The sequence below is a fragment of the Panthera pardus genome, unplaced genomic scaffold (assembly GCF_024362965.1).
Source record: "Panthera pardus isolate Hobbes unplaced genomic scaffold, ASM2436296v1 HiC_scaffold_4, whole genome shotgun sequence".
Lineage (NCBI taxonomy): Eukaryota > Metazoa > Chordata > Mammalia > Carnivora > Felidae > Panthera > Panthera pardus.
The window spans coordinates 12,289,671-12,311,007 of record NW_026526969.1 but is presented as its reverse complement, the minus strand read 5'-3'; the positions used below and the strand labels follow the sequence as shown (position 1 = coordinate 12,311,007).

Sequence of the window (21,337 nt, the reverse complement as noted above, 5' to 3'; positions counted from 1 at the left end):
CTAAAGAAAAATCTCATGATATTAACAGATGCAGGAAAAGCATGTGACAAAATTCAACATACATTCATCATAAAAACTCTCAGTAAAGTAAGCACAGAGGAGAACTTTCTCAACATCTACAAAAACCTTACAGCTAGCATCATATTTACGGGTAAGAAACTATAGAGGCATGGGGCGCCTGGGTGGCTCAGTCGGTCCGACTTCAGCTCAGGTCACGATCTCGGCGGTCTGTGAGTTCGAGCCCCGCGTTGGGCTCTGGGCTGATGGCTCAGAGCCTGGGGCCTGGCCTGCTTCTGATTCTGTGTCTCCCTCTCTCTCTGCTCCTCCCCCATTCATGCTCTGTCTCTCTCTCTGTCTCGAAAATAAATAAATGTTAAAAAAAAAAAATTAAAAAAAAAAAAAACTATAGAGGCTTTTCCACTACGATCAGGAACAAGGCAAGGTTGTCCCCTCTCACCACTCCTTTTCAAGATCATAGAAGTCCTTGCTAATGCAACAACAACAAAAAAAAAAAGGTATATTGATTGGGAAAGAAGAAATAGAACTATCTTTGTTCACGGATGCCATGAGTGAGTATCTATGTAGAAAATCTGAAAGAATACACCCAAAAAATCTCCTGGAATTAATAAGCAATCATAGCAAGGCTGCATTTTACAATCTTCACATACCAAAGTCCATCACTTTCCTACATACTAGCAATGAACAAGTGGAATTTGAAATTTAAGACACAATACTGTTTACATTAGCACTCCCCAAAATGAAATACCTAGGTTAAATCTAACAAAATATGTACAAGAGCTATGGGATGGAAACTACAAAACTCTTATGAAAGAAATCAAAGAAGGCTTTCCATGTTCATGGATAGAAAGACTTGATATTGTCAAGATGCCAATTCTTCCCATTTTGATCTATAGATTCGATACAATCCCCCCCAGAAGTGGACATCAACATACTAATGCCAAAGTCTATATGGAGAGGCAAGAAACCCAGAATGACCAACTCAATATGGAAGAAGGACAAAGTAAGAAGACAGTACATGACTGCGAGACCTAGTATAAAGCCACAGTAATCCAACGAGATACTGACAAAAGAACAAACAGATCAATGGCAGAGAATGGAACCCCAAAACAGACTCCCATAAATTTAATCACATAATCTTTGACACGGAGTAAAGGCAATACAATGGAGAAAGGAGATGTTCTTTCAACAAATGGTATGGGAACCACTGGAGATCCACACGCAAAAAAGTGAACCTAGACACAGAACTAACGTCTTTTCAAAAATTAACCCAAAATGGATCACAGGACTACATGTAAAATGCAAAACTCAAAAACCCCTAAAAGAAAAGGTAAGAGAAATCCAGATGACCCTGGGTTTGGCAGTGAATTTTCAGATACGACACCCAAAGGACAATCCACAAAAGCTGGGCTTCCCTAAAAGTAGAAATTTCTGGTTTGTGAAAGACACCATAAAGAGAATGAAAAGACAAGCCAGAGACTAGGAGAAAATTTCTGCAAAAGACACACCGGATAAAGGTCCGTTCTCCAAAACAGATAAAGAACTCTTAAAATTCAACACTAAGAAAAGACCCTGATTTTAAAAATGGGTCAAAAATTGGAATAGACATGTCACCAAAGATACAGAGATGGCAAAGAAGCATTCAAAAAGATGTTCCACCTCATGTCACTAGGAATGCAAATTAAAACAACAAAATACCACTACACACCTATTAGAATGTCCAAAATCCAAAACACTAACGCTAAATGCTGGCAAGGTTGACAAATCCTGTTCACCGCTGCTGGGAAGGCAAAACGGCACAGCCACTTTGTAAGACATTCCGGCAATGTCTTACAAAACCGAACGTGTTCCTGCCATACGATCCAGCAATCACGCTCCTTGGTATTTACCCAAAGGGGTTAAAAACTTGCGTCCACACACACAAAACTACACACAGATGATTACAGCAGCTTTAGTCAAAAGCGCCAAACCCTGGAGGCCACCAAGATGTCCTTGAACAGGTGAATGAATAAATAAACGGTGGCCCGTCCAGACAATGGAATATTATTCAAAGGTAAAAGCTAAAAAGAAACAAGCTGTCAAGTCATGAAAAGACACGGAGACACCTTTAAGTGCATAGTATGTGACATTCTAGAGAAGGCAAAACTGTGCAGACATTAAGAGTGTCAGGGATTGCCAGGGTGCGAGGGGAGGAGAGGCATGAATCCAGAGGATTTTTAGGCAGTGAAACTACTCTGCATGACACTCTAATGGTGTTTTTACACCATTACACATGTGCCCAAACCCACAGAATGTACAACACCAGGAGTGAATCCTAATGTAAACTATGAATTCTGGGTGACAGTGATGGGTCCGTGTAGGTTCATCAATGGTAACAAATGCACCACTTTGGTGGGGAATGCCGATGATGGGGGGGAGGCTGTGCGTGGGGCGGGGGTGGGGGGTGCATAGCACGTATAGAGGATATCTCTGTACCTTCCTCTCAATTTTGCTACGAACTTAAAACTGCTCTAAAAAAAAAAAAAAAAAAAGTAGTAAGTGCTGACATATACCATGGATGAACCTTCAGACAATTACACCAACTGAAAGCAGCCAGATACGAAAAGCCACATATGGTATGATTTCATTTATATGAAATGTCCAGGATAGAGAAATCCATAGAAGGCAGAGAATAGTGGTTCAGGGAATAGGGGGAGTGATATGAATAGGTATAGGGTTTCTTGTCGGGGACGGGGGGATAAAAATGTTCTGAAATTAGACAGTGATAATGGTTGCACAGCTCTGTGAATACAAAAAAACCCATCAAACTGTACACTTTAAAGGATGAACTTTAGGGGCGCCTGGGTGGCTCAGTCGGTTGAGCATCCGACGTCGGCTCAGGTCATGATCTCGCGGTCCGTGAGTTCGAGCCCCGCGTCGAGCTCTGTGCTGACAGCTCAGAGCCTGGAGCCTGTTTCGGATTCTGTGTCTCCCTCTCTCTCTGACCCTCCCCCGTTCATGCTCTGTCTCTCTCTGTCTCAAAAATAAATAAACGTTAAAAAAAAAATTATAAAAAAAAAAAAAAAGGATGAATTTTATGTGATGTGAATTATAGCTCCACAAAGTTGTGATTTAAGGGTAGATTCAAACCTGAGCATGTCAATAATTACATTAGATGTTAAAAAATTAAGCTCTCCAATGAAAAGACAGAGATTACAAAACAGATTGAAAAGGACCCAACTATAAGCTGTCTAAAAGAGACTTTACATATTAAGACAAAGGTAAAATGACTAAATGAGTGGAAAAAGACATACCACGCAAAGAGGAAGCATTAACAAAGGTGGAGTGTGGGGCGCCTGGGTGGCTCAGTAGGTTAAGCATCCGACTCTTGATTTCGGCTCAGGTCTTGATCTCATGGTCATGAGACAGAACCAAGCCCCACCCACATCTGGTTCCACGATGGGCGTGGAGCCTGCTTAAGATTCTCCCTCTTTCTCTCCCTCTTCCTCTGCCCTCCCATCCTCTGCACACACTCATGGGTGTGCTCTCTCTCTCTCTCAAAATGAAAAAAAAAGGGTAGTGACAGTTTAATATCAGGTAAGAGGGATTTCAAAACAAAATACATTAAGAGATAGGACACTTGGTAATAATAAAAGGATCACTTTAAGAGGAAAACAGGAAATCATAAACGTACATATGCACCCAATAACAGAGCTTCAAATACATGAAGCAAACGTCCAGAGTTAAATTATAAGGAGAAAGAAAATCCTGCAATCCATAGCCAGAGGTTTTATATGTATTTGTAAGCAACTGATAAAACTAGACAACTAGTAAAGACACACAAGATCTTAATACTTTCAATCACATTGACTTGCCTGATAGAACGGAATGACTTACAGAACACTGTGTATAATGACGCCAGAATCACATTCTTTAAGTGCACACAGTACATTTACTAGGAAACACCATATATCCTCAAATTTTAAAAGATTGAAATTATAGGGGCGCCTGGGTGGTTCAGTTGCTTGGGCCTCCGACTTTGGCTCACGTCATGATCTCCCAGTTTGTGAGTTCGAGCCTTGCATCGGGCTCTGTGCTGACAGCTCAGAGCCTGGAGCCTGCTTCGGATTCTGTGTCTCCCTCTCTCTCTGCCCCTCCCCTGCTTGTGCTCACACACACGCGCGTGCGCGCTCTCTCTCTCTCTCTCTCTCAAAAGATAAATAAACAAACAATAAAGATTGAAATTATATAGAGTACTCTTTCTGACCAAGATGGAATTATGTTAGAAACCAGTAACAAGTAAATAACAAGGTAATGCCCACCATATTTGGAAAATAAATAATACTTGTAAATAATCATTGGATAAAAGTAGAAATCACAAGATAAATTAAGAAAAGTGTTGAACTTGGCACAAAAACAGACACTGAGACCAGTGGAACAGAACAGAGAACCCAGAAATGGACCCACAAACGTATGGCCAACTGGTCTTTGACAAAGCAGGAAGGAATATCCAATGGAAGAAAGACAGTCTCTTCAGCAAGTGGTGCTGGGAAAACTGGACAGCGACATGCAGAAGAATGAGCCTGGGCCACTTTCTTACAGCAGACACAAAAAATAAACTCAAAATGGGTGAAAGACCTCAATGTAAGACAGGAAGCCATCAGAACCCTCGAGGAGAAAGCAGGCAAAAACCTCTTTGCCCTTGGCCACAGCAACTTCTTACTCAACACGTCTCCAGAGGCAAGGGAAACAAAAGTAAAAATGAACTATTGGGACCTCATCAAAATAAAAATCTTCTGCAGAGCTGAAGAAACAATCAGCAAAACTAAAAGGAGAAGATATTTGCAAACGACATATCAGATAAAGGGTTAGTATCCAAAATCTATAAAGAACTTACCAAGCTCAACACCCAAAAAACAAATAATCCAGTGAAGAAATGGGCAAAAGACATGAATAGACACTTCTCCAAGGAAAACATCCAGATGGCCAACTGACACGTGAAAAACTGCTCAACATCACTCATCATCAGGGAAATACAAGTCAAAACCACAATGAGATACCACCTCACACCTGTCAGAATGGCTAATATGAACAACTCAGGCAACAACAGATGTTGGCGAGGATATGGAGAGAGAGGATCTCTTTTGACTGCTGGTGGGAATGCAAACTGGAAAAACTGCATGGAGGTTCCTCAAAAGAACTAAAAACAGAACTACCCTATGACCCAGCAATTGTACTACTTGGTATTTATCCAAGGGATACAGGTGTGCTGTTTCAAAAGGGCACATGCACCCCGATGTTTATAGCAGCACTATCAACAATAGCCAAAGGATGGAAAGAGCCCAAATGTCCATCGATGGATGAATGGATAAAGAAGATGTGGTCTATATATACAATGGAGTATTACTCGGCCATCAAAAAGAATGAAATCTTGCCATTTGCAGCTACGTGGATGGAACCAGAGAGTATTATGCTAAGTGAAATCAGTCAGTCAGAGAAAGACAAAAATCATATGACTTCACTCATATGAGGACTTTAAGACACAGAACAGATGAACATACGGGCAGGGAAGCAAAAATAATATAAAACCAGGGAGGGGACAAAACAGAAGAGACTCATAAATATGGAGAACAAACTGAGGGTTCCTGGAGGGGCTGTGGGAGTGGGGATGGGCCAACTGGGTAAGGGGCTTTAAGGAATCTACTCCTGAAATCATTGTTGCGCTAAATGCCAACTAATTTGCGTGTAAATTTAAAAAAATAAAATTAACAAAAAAAGAAATGTGTTGAACTGAGTCATACTAAAAACAGGACAACATAAAATGCATGAGATGCAGCTAAAACAGTGTTGAGAGAGAGCTTTACAAGTCTCCACAAAAAAAAAAGAAGGTCCCAAGTTGATAACCTAAGCTTGCACCTTAAAAAATAGGAAGTGGTTGGCAATTATACCAAGAGTGAACAGGAAGGAAGGAAGGAAATAAAGGGCAGAAATTAATAAAATTGATAATTTCTGGCCACACTGACCAAGAAATAGAGCAGAAATAAGTCATTTGTATCAGCAATGAAGAAGAAAACATCACTACAGACCCCTCAGAGTTTAAAAAAAAAAAAAAATGGGGTGGGGGCGGCGGGTGGATGATGTGAACTCTGCCAATACATTTGACAACCTGGGTGAAATGCAGAAGCCTGCAGGTTCCAGGATGGCTGGTGCGTTTGGGGGTGAGGCTGGGGGCTGTGGACAGGATGATGGGTGTCTGAGCAGCCACAGCCTGAGGGTGGGGGAGCAGATAGGTAGAATGTGACCAGAGGGCAATGGGGGACCAGTGAGAGGTTCTCAGCAGAGAAGCGGTCTGGTCAAGTGCGACCTTTGAGGAAAAGCCCTCCAGCTGCTTCACCATAAAGAAAACCTGAGCAAGGCAAGCCGGAAGGGAGGCCAGCGCCACTGTCCGGGGGAACCAGGCCCTAAGTTCCCAGGGAGCAACGGCAGGACGTGGGGTGAGAGGGAGTGAGAAGGAGGAGGAAGGAGACTGCGAGGCTGCCCCAGAGATGGGGTCCCAGGGGGCGGTACAGGCCGCAGGAATGAGCCTTTGTCCTGGAGCCTGCAAGAAATGAAGCCAGGGGCAGCTGGGGGAGACCTGGGGGGAGAGCAGGGTGGCAGTACTGTGCCCATGTTCCCTGTCCCGGCCCCTGCCAGGAGGGACTCCCGTGGACCTCCGAGACCCAGAGAGGGACCGGGAGGGCGGGCCAAGCCCAGGTCAGCACACACACGTGGGACCATCTCAGTCTCCAACGCCCCGGACGCAGGTAAGCCAGGTCCGTGTGGGGATACTTGGCCTAGTGGGAAAGGAGGTGGGCCCAGGAGAAGGTCCCCTGTTTGTCTCAAGAAGGCACAGCTACGACCAGACAAGCAGAGAGGAAGAAGTGGGCCCAGGACAAGGCCTCGCCTCCGGCCGGAGCTCCCGGCCGTCTCCATGTGCCCGCCTGGGCAGCTGGACGGTGAGCCCGGCTAACAGGCACACGGCGCCCGGCAACCCCCTAGGGATGACCTCCTCCGGGCCCCCACCCCAGGCTGCATGGCCATCTCGCCGACTGAACCGCCTCTAATGCCCAGACAGAAGGGGCTTCCTCTTCCTCCAAACCTCTGCGTGGCCGGCCTGTGCCTCTACCTGTACCTTTGTTTCTCCTATGACACTTAGCCTAGTGCCTCCTCTCTGTCGTGCTTCAGCCTGGGTGTCACCTACCTGGAGTAGCCTCCCCTGGGCTGCTCCAGCCCCCCAGGGAGCAGATCTGAGGCCTCTGTGCTTCCCGGAATGGCCCGTCCCCGGACGCCTGAAGCGGACGGGGCCAGGCTACATACGTCCGTCAGGTGCACATACAATGAAGGTCACCTGCAGAGCTCTGGCGACCCCTCCTGGGGCGGGCCGGGCCCACAGCACCAGGACCACTCTGCTCAGGATGGGGGCCCACGAGGCAGGGCTCCACTGGCCCCCCAGCTCTGCTTCTAGCCTCCCCCAAGCCTTGGTTTCCTGTCCGAAGGATGGGGCAGCGGCGTCCCCCCAAGTCCACCTGCCGGTACTTACCCATCAGGTTCTGCCGCTCTTCCTTCTTCCGGGCCTTCTGCTTGGCCTCCAGCTGCACCACCGAGAGGGACGGCCCCACTGTGGGGCTGGGGAGGGCACTGGCCGCAAAGCGGGCCAGCAGGCCCAGCCCACTCTCCTCCAGGCCTGGCGACAGGGCCCGTTCCCGGGGCCCCAGCCTATAGCCGCCGGCAGCCTCGTCCTCCTCCTCCTCCAGCTCATCCTCCTCGTCCTCCTCCTCGGAGCTCTCATCTGGTGCAGAAAACAGGGGGCGAGTCAGAGCCTTGGCCCGGGTGGGTACCACCCCCCACCGCCCCTGCTCGGCCGGGGCACCAGCGAGGGATGCCACAGCTCCAGCCTAGCTCCTCACTCCTCACCGGCCGGGGGTGGTCCAATACCAGCCCACAAGTCCCCCCGATGGCCCAGTGACCCCATCACAGCAAGCCCAAGACATGGGCATCCCGGACAGCCCAGAGGTGGGCAGCGGCCTTGGGAATCAGAGGGTTTCTGTAAGGGGAACACCACATGCACCTGTGCTGTGGGGAGGGGGACAGACACACGGACAAGGACTGGAGACAGCTCTCTCCACCGTCTCACGCACGCGCGCGCGCACACACACACACACACACACGCCCCGACATACAACATGGAGGCTGAGGAAGGAGGCAGGAGAGAAGGAAAGAGGAGGCCAGGGAGGGACAGAAAGGAGGCGGGAGAGGGCCCTGGGGACTCAGGCGCCTGGGGGTCTGGGGCTGGTGGTGAGAACGTGGAGTTTGATCTCCTCTTGGGGGAGTGGAAACCCCCTGGGTTGTAGCCCTGAGCAGAGGCTGGGATCCAAACTTGACTTCCAAGGATCCCCCTGAGCCAACAAGCCTGGGGCAAATCTCAGCCCTCCGTGAGCACCTATTGTCTCATCTGTGGCAAGGGGTGGTCTCCCCAGCGCCCCCCCTCCCCCAGGTAAGGGGAGGCTCCCAATATGTAGGAGAAAGCACTTCGCAGGCTCAACAAGCATCAAACAAACAGGGCAAGCCTGTTGAGCAGAAAGAAGCCACTGTCCCCAAGGCCAAGGGAGCCACAAGCTGGCTATGCCTCACGACCCATGGGGAGCCAAGAAGGGAGAAGCACCCAGGTCAGCCCACTCTACACCAGGAGACGAAGACTCGGTGCAGCCAAGTGCTCAGGCAGGACTCAAACCCAGGGCTGCCTGGCTGTCTTGCCACCCAGAATCTCCTGGAAAGAATCTGAAGGAGCTTCAGCCTGTGTCTCCAGCTGGTGAACAGAGATGTACTTCTCCATGGGAACCGGCCTCCCGCCTGGGAACCTGCAGCCCTGAGCCCAGCTCGGGCCACGGGAACAAAGGCGGGGCAGGTAGCAGGCTGGCAGGCAGGGGCAGGAAAGGCAGTGCTCCCTGCACATGAACCGAGCCCTCCAAGAGACTGTAGGCAGGTAACGAGCTTGCTTCCGACCTTCCCCAAGAGACAGGCTGACACCACAAGGGCAGGCAGGCACGAGAGCATCAGAAGCCAACTGCCCACGAGATGCCCAAGGGACATCTGCCCAAGGGTGGGGTCTGCCCAGACTGCTGGGAGTGTGAAGGTGGCTCTGGGGGCTGCTGACCAAGGGCAGGGCCAGGCGAGGCTGGAGGTGCCCCTCTGCAGCAGGAAGGGGGAAGGGAAATACGGAGGTGGCCCAGATCCCCCCTACTCTACCTTGGGAAGCACCTGCGCTCAGGGGATGGAGAGGGACAGAGACAGCTGGCCAAGTCCACGTTCTCCCACCACGCCCCAAGCCACCTGCCTGCTTGCGTGCAACTAACAGCCCAAAGTGGCGGCCCTGGGTGCGCCAATGGAGGCAGGGGCTCTGTCTAACCCTTAACCGAGGGAGCCTCGGTCTGTGCCGAGCGACCCCTCGGTGAGGAAGGTGGAGATGAGCTCAAGGAATCCCTGAAGGGAGTTGAGAAAGGCAGGAGGCAGAGACAGAGGTTTGTTAGGAGGAGGAGGAGGGGGAGGAGGGAGAAAGGAGGAGGAGGGGGAGGAGGAGGAGGAGCAGGAGGAGGAGACCCGGCCCCCCGGAGCAATGGATGAAGCAGGATGGAGGCCAGCGGGGCAAGCAGGCAGGCAGTGCGCACTTGCGGTCCATTCACATTGCAGACATCACATGGTTCTGTCTCCGCCCCAGCGGGCCACAGCGGCAAAGCAGGCTAAGTGTAGGCAGACTTTCGACAGCGCCTGGGTCCCCCACAGCGGGCCTCCCTGGGGTGGGCCAATTTGAGCAGGGTGGCGGGCGGGGGGCTGGCCGGGGTGGGGGCACGGGGTCAGACGTGTGGCCGGTTTTCCCTTGTAGAGAAGGCCTCCCCTGGCTGCTCAGGTGTGGAGACTCCAGAACTCTCTCCCATCCAGGAGTCCCCATCGGCAACGTCCGGTGGGGGAGGGCTGGCTCTGGGTTTCCGGATGCCCGGGATGTCTATGTTGGACACCAGTCGGCCAGCAGCAGCCCAATCCCAGCACCCTGAGACGGGAGAGTGCTTGGAAGGGAAAAGTCAAAACCAGGGCGTGCTTCCCCCAAAGCGGAGACACAGAGGATCTTGGTCTCCCGAGACGCTCCCCACCTCCGGCTGCTGGGAGCGTGACAAGCCCCCACTGGCTGTTTCCCATGGCGGCCGGTCTACTCAGGCTGGGGTCTGCGGGGCAGGGGGAGTAGAGGGGGTCTCCGGACCAAGAAAGCCTTTCTAGAGCTGTCCACACCTGAGGTCACAGGGCTTGCCAAGGGCAGAGGGTAGAAAAAGTCCCAACAAAGAAGCCCAAGCAAATAGAGAAAAACTTTTATAAAAAGAAACAAAAAACACCACCAACAAAAATCTCTTGGCTCAGTACAGTGGGGTTGTCTGTTGTTAACTTGGTTCGGTTTCCAAAACCCGATTGATAAATGCCAAAGCAATCCGCTGCTGCCATAGCCGATGGGGGCAAACCCCGAGGAGGGGGGGTGCAGAGGGGACACAAAGAAAAGGGTTTTGCCTACCTACGGAGCAACGAGCCAGGCTCGCACCCAAGCTCAGTGACCCGCTGCGCCGTCTGCCCTACTCCCAGCCTTCGCTTTGCGTCCAGAGTGCAGCGTGAGAGCAAATGCAAGAGACCAAAACAGACATTCAAAGCATCATGGGTAGGGATCAAGGGTGAAGGTATGGTCAAGCTGCTGGGAGGAGAGAGCAGACACTAGAAAGCCAAGCAGTCAGGTGTTTTAGTACCGGATGTCAGAAGTCCCTATTACCCAAATATCCCTGTCAAGACCTCGCCAGCTGGTGTGCGCAGCAAGGCCCCTCCCCTCCCCCTATCTGGGCTCTCTCCACGGCTGCATCCGGCCTGGTCTGAGGGCCCCTGGCTCCCTCTGCCCACTCTGGGCCAATGGCCCCTTGCGAAGAGATCAGAGCGGGAGGGGCTGCCTGCTTCTCTACAGGATCTGAGCTGGGGCAGGAGAGCTTAAAAACATGGAAGCTGGAACTTTGGCTTTAAAGGGGAGGAGCCCGGGGAGGAAAGGAAGGGGTCAGGGAATGATGAACCAGCCAGACTGGTCTGCAGAGGCCAGGGCTGAGGGAGGCCCGGCGAAGGAGGCTGGCTGGTCCGTTAGTGGCCTCCCCCCCAGAGGCCCAGACTGAGGGCAGCAGCACAGGAGAGTCCCAAGGGCACCTGGCCCCCTGCTGTGCCGTCTCCTGGTCACCCAAAATGGATGTGGGCCAATCAGGACGAGGGGTGTGGGCAGGGAGAAGGCGGACCAGGAACGAAATCAGGGTAGAGTCCAGTCCCAGGGCCCAAGCCAGTTCCTGTCCAGGTTGGCCTCTACGTGTCTGGGCCTCACTCAGGGAGCGTGGGGTCCGGGCTCTGGGAATCCCTGAAGGGGGGGTCCACCCTGAAGCAAATGCTAAAGTAGGGTGAGGAAACACTTAGGGATCCTCTGGCTCCCCCGCCGCCCCTGGGACGCACCTAACCCGGGCAAAGTCAGAGCCAGGGTGTTCGCAGGGGTCACTGAACCCCACCCTCTCTTCACAAGTGAGGCGAATGAGGTTCCCCGGGCTGGGCCGGGGTGCCAGCAGACCAGGCCTGTGGGCTCCTAGGCCAGTGCTCTCGGCGAAGCCTGTGCCCCGCCGCTCAACACGGCAATGAGGCCCACGCTTTCACATCTCACAACAAAACTCGGGGCAGCAAATGGTCTTGACCCTGCACTGCCTACATGCCCTTTAAAACAGAAATATGTGTTAGGAAACGAGTGTTCGTATTTTTAAACCGCTGTTACACAGGAACAGAGCTTTAAGAAAATAAAAAAAAACAAACGAGCAGCTAAAAAAAAAAAAAATTAAAAAAAGGAAGAAAGATGAAGCTGGAGGTGAACGCAGCTGACTTTCGGTCTGAAGAATGAAACGCATGCCAAGAGCTACCGGGGACATCTGAACAATAGAAAAGAGCGGCAGACTGCACACCCCAGCTCTGCCCCTTGGTGGGGGGGGGGGGGGGGGAGGGGCGGGGGGGAGGGGAAGGAGGGACAAAATGGGGGGAGCAGCAACCTAACGGTCTAGTAAGGACACAGCAAGAGAGACAAGGCACACGGGTTTAGTTAAAAATGAACTCGGTATGTTTAATAAAGCTTGGTATTACCAAAATCGCGGTACAAACATCAAGTCACACGCCCACACGACAGAATTCCATTTACAAAATGTCCCTCGGAGGCCTCCTCCGGGTCCGCGCCCGAGAGCGCCCAACCCAGGCCTGCGGTCTAGGGGGCAGAGGAGGCGAGGAGGAGGGCAGAGGGGGAGAATGGACAGGGGTGGAGACTAAAAACAGTCCATATAAAAGCTCAAAAAGAGCCAGGCCGTGGCGTTATCACAATGATACAGGTACAGGTAAGAACAAAAATAAAGACTCAGGCGGATACGGCAGGCTACGCTGCCAAGAACCAAGACGGCCGCCCTTCCCGAGGCGTCCCAGACGGGCCACCTCTGCCCGCCATCTCCTGCCATCTCCTGCGTGCTCGCTCGCTCGCGCTCGCTCTCTCGCGCTCTCTCTCACTCACTCTCTCGCTAGGAAACACGGAAGGTATTTTGTGTTTGGAGCTAGTAACCTTGGTCAAACGAGTCCTCCGAGGAATCGCTGAAGGAGGATCGGGCCTCGACCTCTCGAAGCAGCAAACAAAAGGGCTGCTTCCTGCCGGCGGCCGGCTTGGGTTTGAGAGTCCGGGCGGCCGCCAGGCCCCGCTCGCTCAGCTTGGGGCCCCCGGCCGGCTTGCCGTTCTTTGCCACCATGCCACACAGGATGGAGGACGTCAGTTTGGAGCTGGACGGGCCTTGGGCAGACCACTCGTCCTTCAGGAATCCTTCGTCTTCCTCTGAGTCCGTATCTGCAGTCAAAGTAGTTTTTGACACAGTAAGTCATGGGGTGCTGGGCGGGGAAGGGCTGGCGTCTCTCGCTACTAGCGGTTTCGAGAAGGCCCTGGCGCGTGCTAGGGCAGAGAGGTCCAAATGCCCACTGGCTGCGGAACAAGCCGTGCCCCACCGCCTGGACCTCTCGCCTCTCGCCCGGGAGGCCTCCAAGCCACAGGCATCACAGAGCTTGTCCTGTCCGGGCTGGCCGCTGCCGGCCCCGCCCACCAGACAGCCACTTCTGCCAAGCCCTTTCCGGGCCCTGGGGGGAGGCAGGAGCCCCACACTCGTGAGGGTCTCGCCCGTGGTCATGGAGGTCACTGCACCCAGCACGTGGGGACACGGGGAGGGACAAGGCCCAAGAAAGGAAGGGCCCCGGTAAAGCTCTTCTCCCCCAGAATACCCGTTTGCCCCGGCACAGGGTGGCACAGGCAGGCTCACGACGACAATCACGCACGCGCACCCCAACTCCCCACCCAGCAGCATCCCAAAGGCGCGTCGAGATGGGCCATCGTGAAAGCGGTTGCACCAAGGAAACTGGCAAATGATGGGACAACTCAAGGCTTCCCCCCAACTTTTTCCTATCGAAGGGCCGGGCTGCCAGCACACTGCTGCTGGCTTCCCTGTCTCCGGCCTCACCGTGCAGGTGAGGTCAGGGTTCCCAAGCTCTCCCGGGAGAGGATCCCCCAGCTTTGGGGAGGGGGAGTGCCACGGTCAAGCAGGCACAGCTCTGGCCCCTTCCAAGCCCATCCCAACCAAGAATTCATTGGAAGAAAGGGCTCGGCAGCCAGAAACTATAACCCCTTGATCTGATCAAATCCACTCGGAACGAGAGGAACACTAACAGAGACACAGCTCTGGCAGCACCTGCCATTTGCAAATCCACAAGAAAACTATATGCGTTGGGTGCAGGAGGCGAGGGGGACGCAGCGTCTGCTGGCTGCCTCCTCCTCTACCTGGGCTTTCCACGTCAAGACCCCAACGGCAGGATGGCCTCCAAACTCCAGGCAGAGCTAGGACAAAGACAAGCCCCACCAGGCCCCTGCCCATCGTTCCCAAGGCCGCATCCCAGGCCAGAGCCACTCGTGGGTGATGACAACCGAATCGGCTTCCCACCAGGCACGTCCCCGACCCCTACAACCCAAGAGTTGTAAAACCCCAAAGCGAAAAAGAGAAGAACGTTCTGTTCTCTCCTCCCATCTCCTGCCCCAGCCATCCCTGTGCTAGAAAACACTCTTGTCCTCTTTGTGACCGTGTACTCTCGCTTACCTAGAACCGCAGAAAAGCCAACATAAAAATACAAACAAGGGCCCTCTCCAGATCCAGCCGCGTATCAGAGCCAGCATCTAGTTGGAGTCAGACCTTTAGACCTGTATGTTGCAACGTTTACTCACTTCTCACCTGGACGATGGAATTTAGGCACAGACCCAACAGCTAGACTAGCAATCTGAACATCGCTTTGCGCATGCACACACGTGCGCACAGCGGACTCACTGGCTCAGAGCACGCCAAACATCTCAGAGGCTGAACCGGTCTCTGGTCTCTAAATGTACCCCAACCACCTAGAAGTGGGAAGGTACAGGATTCTTCCCTGGCAACCAGCCAGGCGACACCCAGTGGCCACTCACCCTTGAAACATAAGAGCCGCAGCAATGCTCCCCACTCCCTCCATCGTTCCAAAACCAGCAGAGATACAAACAGCAGAGGAAAACCCTTCTTCCCTCTTCCTCCAGAGCTAGGAGTTTCTGGTATGAGCTCATGGTGGCCATGGGCCAGGGCACTCCTGCTCGGATCATACCCATCACGACCGGAGGGCCATCAAAGCTATCGCAATCAAGCATGTCCTGGGCACATAAGCCACAAAGGCGCTGTTTACTTCACACGCGTCTCTGCATCAGCCCTAGAGACCCTTCAGTCCACAGCAACCAAAACCACGAACATTAAAACACACACACACACACACACACACACACACACACACACACACACACACACACACGTATGCGCGCGCGTCAAGTTCTTCACTGACGTGAACTCCCTTAAAGTTCAGGACAGCCATGGGAAGCAGACGATGATAACCCCATGTCCACAAAACTTTATTTCCTTTCCTTAAGAAAACAAACTTTCTAAAAACATTACAAGTGTCCGCTTTCTTGCACGTGACGTTCAACCGCTGCCCTCCCGACACCTCATGGACCACGCAGAGTCAATCAAAAGCCCAGACACACACAGCCAGGCAGTCGTCAAGGGAAAAAGCCGCCCACCCCAGTCGGAGCCTGGGGACTCCCAAAACGAACCCCGCGGACAACTGCCAGGAGCCACGAAGCCCCGCCTGGCTCTCCTGCGGCGGCCACACGCTTGGTGCGCATCGGTCCTGGGCACTAGGGGCTCGGCCCACACACGCACCACGCAGCGGCCCCGGGGCCCCTGGAGAGCCGGGCGGGCCGGCCCAAGGCCCACGGCCCACGGCCCACGGCCCACCGCCCAGGTAAGGAACTCTGACGCGGCGGGCTCCGGGCCAGTGCGAGACCGCTCAGCCCCTCCGCGGCTGCGCTCCCAGGCTCCACAGCTCCCGTCCTGGGAGCCGAGCCATCCGGGCCCCGCCAACTCCCCACCCCTGGCGGTCAACCTCGCCCGGCCTCGGCCTCCACCCTCGGGAACGACGCGGGGCAGCCACTTGGAGGACTGTTTTTGTCGGAAACAAAGTGAAACACGGCCCGCACAGCCCTCGGTGCACCGACCAGCACGGCGCCCGCTCCACGGACACCGGACACCGTTCCTCTGAATCTCCGGTCCCAGGACAGAAAGCCGCCTGTGGGCAGGGGAGACGGACTCCTCTCTATGGTCATCGCGAGCGACCGCTCTAGGCCCAGCGGCCGCCAACTCGGTGGCGCAAAGCCTCCCACACTGACGGCTTCCCCTCGAACAAGCGAACAAGCGGAAGGCCGGTACACGAGGGCAGGCGGACTTCCGCTCCCACCCGCCAATCACGGGCGCCCGCCAATCACAGGCACTTCTGCTTTAGGCACCCACCCCACCCCCACCCCACGCACGCACTTCCGGCCTGGAGCCCGCGCAAAAGCAGGAGACGTTCGAGCGCCCGCGAGATGCAGAGAGAGGAGACTGCGGAGAGGAAACGCCCCGAGGCGGCGCGGCGTCCGCTACTTACTGTAGGAGTAGCTGCTCACTTCCGAGGCGAACGGGGAGTGGGCCGACTTGGGCTGGCCTCTGGCCTTGAAGCCCACCTCCATCTTCCTGGCTTTGGCGGCCCTTTTGTGTTTACCTTCTCTGGAGGCTTTGAGAGACAGGCTGAGGCCTTTGGCCAGCGCCTTCCGGTCCTTGCCCAGCAGGCTGTCATAGGGCGTCAAGTACCTGCCGCAGCCCCCGCTCGCTTTGGACTTCCCTCCAGAACTGTCCGAGAACTTGAAGGGCGACTTCAACTTGTCCTGCTTCGTGAGGGAGAGGGCCTTGTCCAGCTTGCTTGCCAGTTGCTCCTGGTCACTGGCCATCTTCTTCTTTTTAATCTTTAGCTGGAGAGGGAAGTTGGGGAGTCACGGGTTAAGACGTTTGGCAAAACAGGATCGTGTGTTTCGGTGCCCAGACTGTGCCGAAGCTGGGCTCCGGTCCTTTCCTCCTGCCTCTGTGGCTCCTAGCAAGCTGCTCACCTCCTCTTAGCCTCAATTCTTCTGCTCTGTAAATCGGCGGTAATTATGTATGGGCATCTTGGGGGTTTTTCTGAAGATGAACAAGATCAGGCCCACAAAGCTTTTATCACCGAGCTGTTACTGCGGTTACAGTTCTCATGAACACTGGCATTTCCACTGGCTTTGCCTGGCGCTGTCTGGTGCCTCCTAGGGAAGCCCTTCAAGCAGGCAGCACAGCCCATGAGCAGAAGGCAGCTGGATTAGGTCAGAGGCATGGAACCGAGATGGAAAACCCAGGTCATACCGTGGATTCCCACCTAAAGCAGCCCATCCAACTAAATGTGCCTAGCCGACAAGAGAACGCCCTATGAGCGTGCCCTGGGTGCCTGAAGCAGAAAGCACGACTCAAGATTTCACAGATTAAATTCCTGGTTCCAAGTCTGCTGTAGTCACTCATTGTCAAAGGGAAATGTGCAGTTTCAAAGCCGTTAATGCCCCTCATTTGAACGTTTTGTCTCTATTTTTCTTGAATCAGGTAACCTATTGTAAGGCGGGGGATAGTTGGGATAGGGCCATTTAAACAACAAAAGTATCCTTCACAATTTGTGAATAAAGGATGCTGATCTACAAACTGGCTCTATTCCCTCCTCCTGGATGCAGTCCCCCTTATGTGTGTTATTTCGCTCTGATGGCCAAATCAACATACAGCCCCTTGCATGGGGCCTTATGGGGAAAGATGACAAGGTACATTAGTATTTAGAGACAAGGGCCTTAAGTGGCCGATTTCAATGCTCTGCAGAAATCAGAAAAATCAAGGAGCTGGCTCTCACCCCATTACCTCTGGAGAGTTCACAAGGAAATTACGATGGGATCAAGCCCTTGCTTCTGAGAACTACAGAATGGTGAAGCTGCTCGTTGAACAATTACACTGTTAAACAATAGTAACTGTGTTATCTGGTTGAGAACTTGCAATCTCTCTTCCTGGCTTCAGCAAAGGGTCACCGAGCATGCATGGGGGGGGGGGGGGGGGGAGTGGCTTTCCGTCTCCGCTCTACCTGAGGCTGCGCTAGTCTGGTTAAGTCTCTGACCTCCTCTGGGCCTGGATTTTCTCCTCTGTGCAATAAGGAAGACTAGAGGACAGTCCTTCTGGCACTAAGACAATCATTTCTACAGTGTCTGTGCAGCAGGCGGGGCCAACAGACCTGCAAAGGGAGCGTGAACTCTGGCACACCCTCCAGACCTTCCACTCTAAGATGGCAGCATCTCTGGAACACAGGGTTACTGACCTGACTCATGAAGTCCGACGAGGCTTCGTGCTCGTCCCAAGGCTGGTTCCTGCCCCTAGCTTTCCCTGTTCCAACCAGGGCATCGTGTTCCTCCTCAGGTCCCTTGTGTCTCTTCCTCATCCCTGCTCCAAGCTCGTACTCATCCGACGTCAGCAGGGGCTTGCTGCTCAGCCTGAAACCCAGAGGCACTGCTGGTCAGCACGCTGGCCAGGAAAGACTCAAGGGTTGGGGGTCCGCCCTCACAGCCCTGAAGGGTGGGCTCTGGATGTCGAAGCACAGACAGTGATGGCAGAGTGACGAATCTGGGGAGACGGATCCTGTAAAACTATGGTGCTGGGATTCTATTTGTGAGTGGGGCAGAATGAGAGTTTAACCGGAAAGAAGAAACACTTCTCCAAGGCAGTATCCTCTGCTGGCCTCTTTCTTGTGCTTCTTCACACATACACTCACACACACACCTTATCAAAACATGCCAAGAGTAAAGATCAGAAATGTCCAAGAAATCCCCCAGGATTGGAAGGGGAGTAAGAGCCACTGGCTGGTCTCCTGCACCCCTGGGATTAAGACAGTCGGGACACGGTCCTAGGTTGAAGGCTTCTCTTGCCTGCTTTAAGCTAAACCCTCACAAGTAATAACAGCAGCTAATTTTTACTTGGTGCTTACTATGTGTTCTGTTCCGTGTTAGTGTTTGATACTTGAGCCACAAAACAATGTTCCACATCCTGTTTTTACACGTGGGGAAACTGAGGCTCCAAAAAGCTAACACCCAGCCCAAGGTCACAACAAACACTGGATGGAGCTGGGACTCACAAGTAGGAACAGACGCCCACCTCCAGAGGCTGTGCTCCTAACCAGTGGCTGTGTGCTGGCGGCCCCAGCCCCTGTGGTTTCAGGAACTGCTTCCCTGCCCTCCTTTGGCTGGTTTTAGGGGATTTCTTCCTCTTTCCATCCTCTCCTCAAACAGGAACATCCAAGGAGGACAAATCCAAGTCGTGGGGACGCTTGGGGTGATCTGACAAGCCCTGTGGCCGATCCACTGCCTCTCCTGCGCCTTTTAGGGGCACCCTGTGGCCCCTCTGCTTCCTCAAGCCAAGCACCAGGCCACCTACTGTCTGCCCTGCTCCGATGTCCCGGGCTGGGGCACACTCCAACCCCGCTCTTTTGATGGGCCTCATTCAGCTCCTGCTACTCCATGACACCCAGGGAAGACCGCAGCATCATTCCTACCCACGCTCAGCCTGGAGGAAGAGCTCTCATCCCAGCCACCATTCAAGAAAACCTCCAGAGACGCCACACGTAGCTCCTGCTGCCGCTCAAGGAGTGTGCAAAGGAGCGGCCCCGGGTCACAGGCTCGGGCACGACAACCCAACAGGTCAGGCCAGGAGGACAAGAGTGACGCTGTCAGTCACGGAGGGAAGTAAGTGACAGCACAAGTCAGAACCCGTCCCAGGGGGCTGGAAGCTCAGCGGATCCCTCTGCAGGGAGGAGGTGTACGGAGAAGAGCAGGAATTCGTCCCTAACCGTGGAGAAAGCAGGTGTGGCGGGAAGATGGGCGAGGCACTTGGCTCATGGCACAGAAACCTCTCTCACTGGGGTCACCTGCCCACTCAGTGCCGGGTGGATGAGTCTGCCTGTCCGTTCCGCCACTCGCCTGGCTCGCCCTCCTGGCCCCGGGCGGCGCGCACCGTGCTCCCTGAGAGCTACCAAACCAGGTGGGTCGGAGCCCGAGGGACTCGAGGTCCCCGGTGCCCAGACGCAGGCCCTGCGTGGGCCTGTGCTCCTCCCCTCCGAGCTCTGTGCCAGTTCCCGACCCACCGAGGGGCCAGCCTTACTTTCCGCTACTGTTGCGGCTCTTCCCTCTCTTGCGGGGGGGCGACAGGGTGCTCAGGGCGTGGGTCCGTTTCCTCGGCCTGCCAGGGCCTCTGCGTGCCAAGCTTCTATGGGGTTCCTCGCGCCTGTCCCTTAAAAAGAATCACACGCTCGGCTGTGAACCTGGGGGGTGGGGGGGGGCGCGGAGAAGGACATACGATGCACACACGTCACTCGGGTCCACACACACCTCTAATGGCCTACCACAGCCAACCTACTGAGCGCCAGCGCCTAGGAGAGCCCAACCAGGGCGCCGCCTGCCGCGGCCTTGTCACCCGGCCGGCCGGGGCCGCGGGGTGTGGCTGGGGTGCGGCCGGGGTGCACACTCACTCGGAGTCGCGGCGTCTCTGCAGCTTCACCAGCTCTCGCTGCTTCTCCTTGTACCGCCGCTGGACCTCAGCCAGCCGCATCCGGAAGTCCAGCTCCATGGCATCCATGCTTTCCAAGGAGGACTTCATGGCGTACATCTGCGGGGAGAGCGGGGTAAGGATGCCAACGCCCACCGGCTCCCACCACCTGGCCAGGCATCCGCTCAGATGGGAACGGCGAGGCCTGATGGTGACCGGGGCCCAGCTCACGCCTCACCTGCCACTTCACTAGCCCTGGCCGTGGGCAGAACGCGGCACGGGGACCAAAACTCAACTCTGCAGGGCCGCGTCAAGGCCGAAGCGGCCCGAGACAGCCGCTCCCAACAGTGTGGGCCGTCGTGTTATCCATCGCTTACAGAGGCCCACAGGCACCAAGGGGCACAGCCAGGCCTGCTCTTCCTGACCCGCCAGGCGGTCGCCCATTATCACGCGGATAAACGGAGACCCAGAAAGGGGATACGGCTTGCCCGGGACCGCACGGCAAGTCAGCGCTGGAACCTGGACTCGGATCAGGCCCTTTCGACTCCAAAGCCAGCCGTGTCCCCAGCAAGATGGAGTCTCTGGGGGACCCATCTCTGCTCCCACCCCACGGGCCACAGGCAGGCAAAGACAGGCCCGGGACACCTCACCCGCTCCTCCTTCTTCTGCATCCAGCTGTACTTCTTGTTGGGGTTCAGCTCCCGCGGAAGCCGCAGGTTCTTGAGCGGGTCCACGAAGGGACTGTCCAGCACCTCCTTCAGCATGTGGCTGCTGGCCGCCAGCAGGCTCTCCAGCGAGGGCCGCACCACCGGGCCCCGCTCTGCACCTGCACATAGGAGGCAGGTGAGCCCACGCCTCTGTGCCCGCCCCGCCGTGCTCCCTGGGGGCAGCCCACCCCACTCAGACCCCAAACAGGGAGAAGAACGAGCCCAGGACCAGCTCAGGGCTTGCCCGAGGCCACATGGCCCCCACGATGCTGACGGGACCCCGGCCTTGCCGAGAGCCAAGAAATGGTGCTAAGTGAGGAGAACAGGCAGAAGCCGGGGCACACGGCATGGCTCTGTTCCAAACGTCCACTGCCGCCCAGAGAAAATGGCCACGAGCGGCCAGGCGCCCACAGAGGTGCGTTCTAGGCTGTGCCTCTTTCTGCTCATCTGTCCTTTAAACTTTCCACAGGGAATATGCATGGTTTTCACATCCAGGAAGAAAAG

At 54.4% G+C, this 21,337-nt stretch overlaps 1 protein-coding gene across 1 annotated transcript in view; it reads right to left on the bottom strand.

Annotated features, from left to right (window-relative positions):
- The window catches only part of TNRC18 (trinucleotide repeat containing 18), an 84,840-nt gene that overhangs the window by 22,162 nt on the left and 41,341 nt on the right, over positions 1–21,337 (bottom strand). Inside the window, 7 exon segments of the mRNA XM_053894112.1 lie at positions 7,577–7,825; positions 12,683–12,958; positions 16,150–16,510; positions 17,911–18,082; positions 19,743–19,871; positions 20,110–20,246; positions 20,777–20,952. Coding sequence (XP_053750087.1) covers positions 7,577–7,825; positions 12,683–12,958; positions 16,150–16,510; positions 17,911–18,082; positions 19,743–19,871; positions 20,110–20,246; positions 20,777–20,952 — 1,500 coding nt within the window.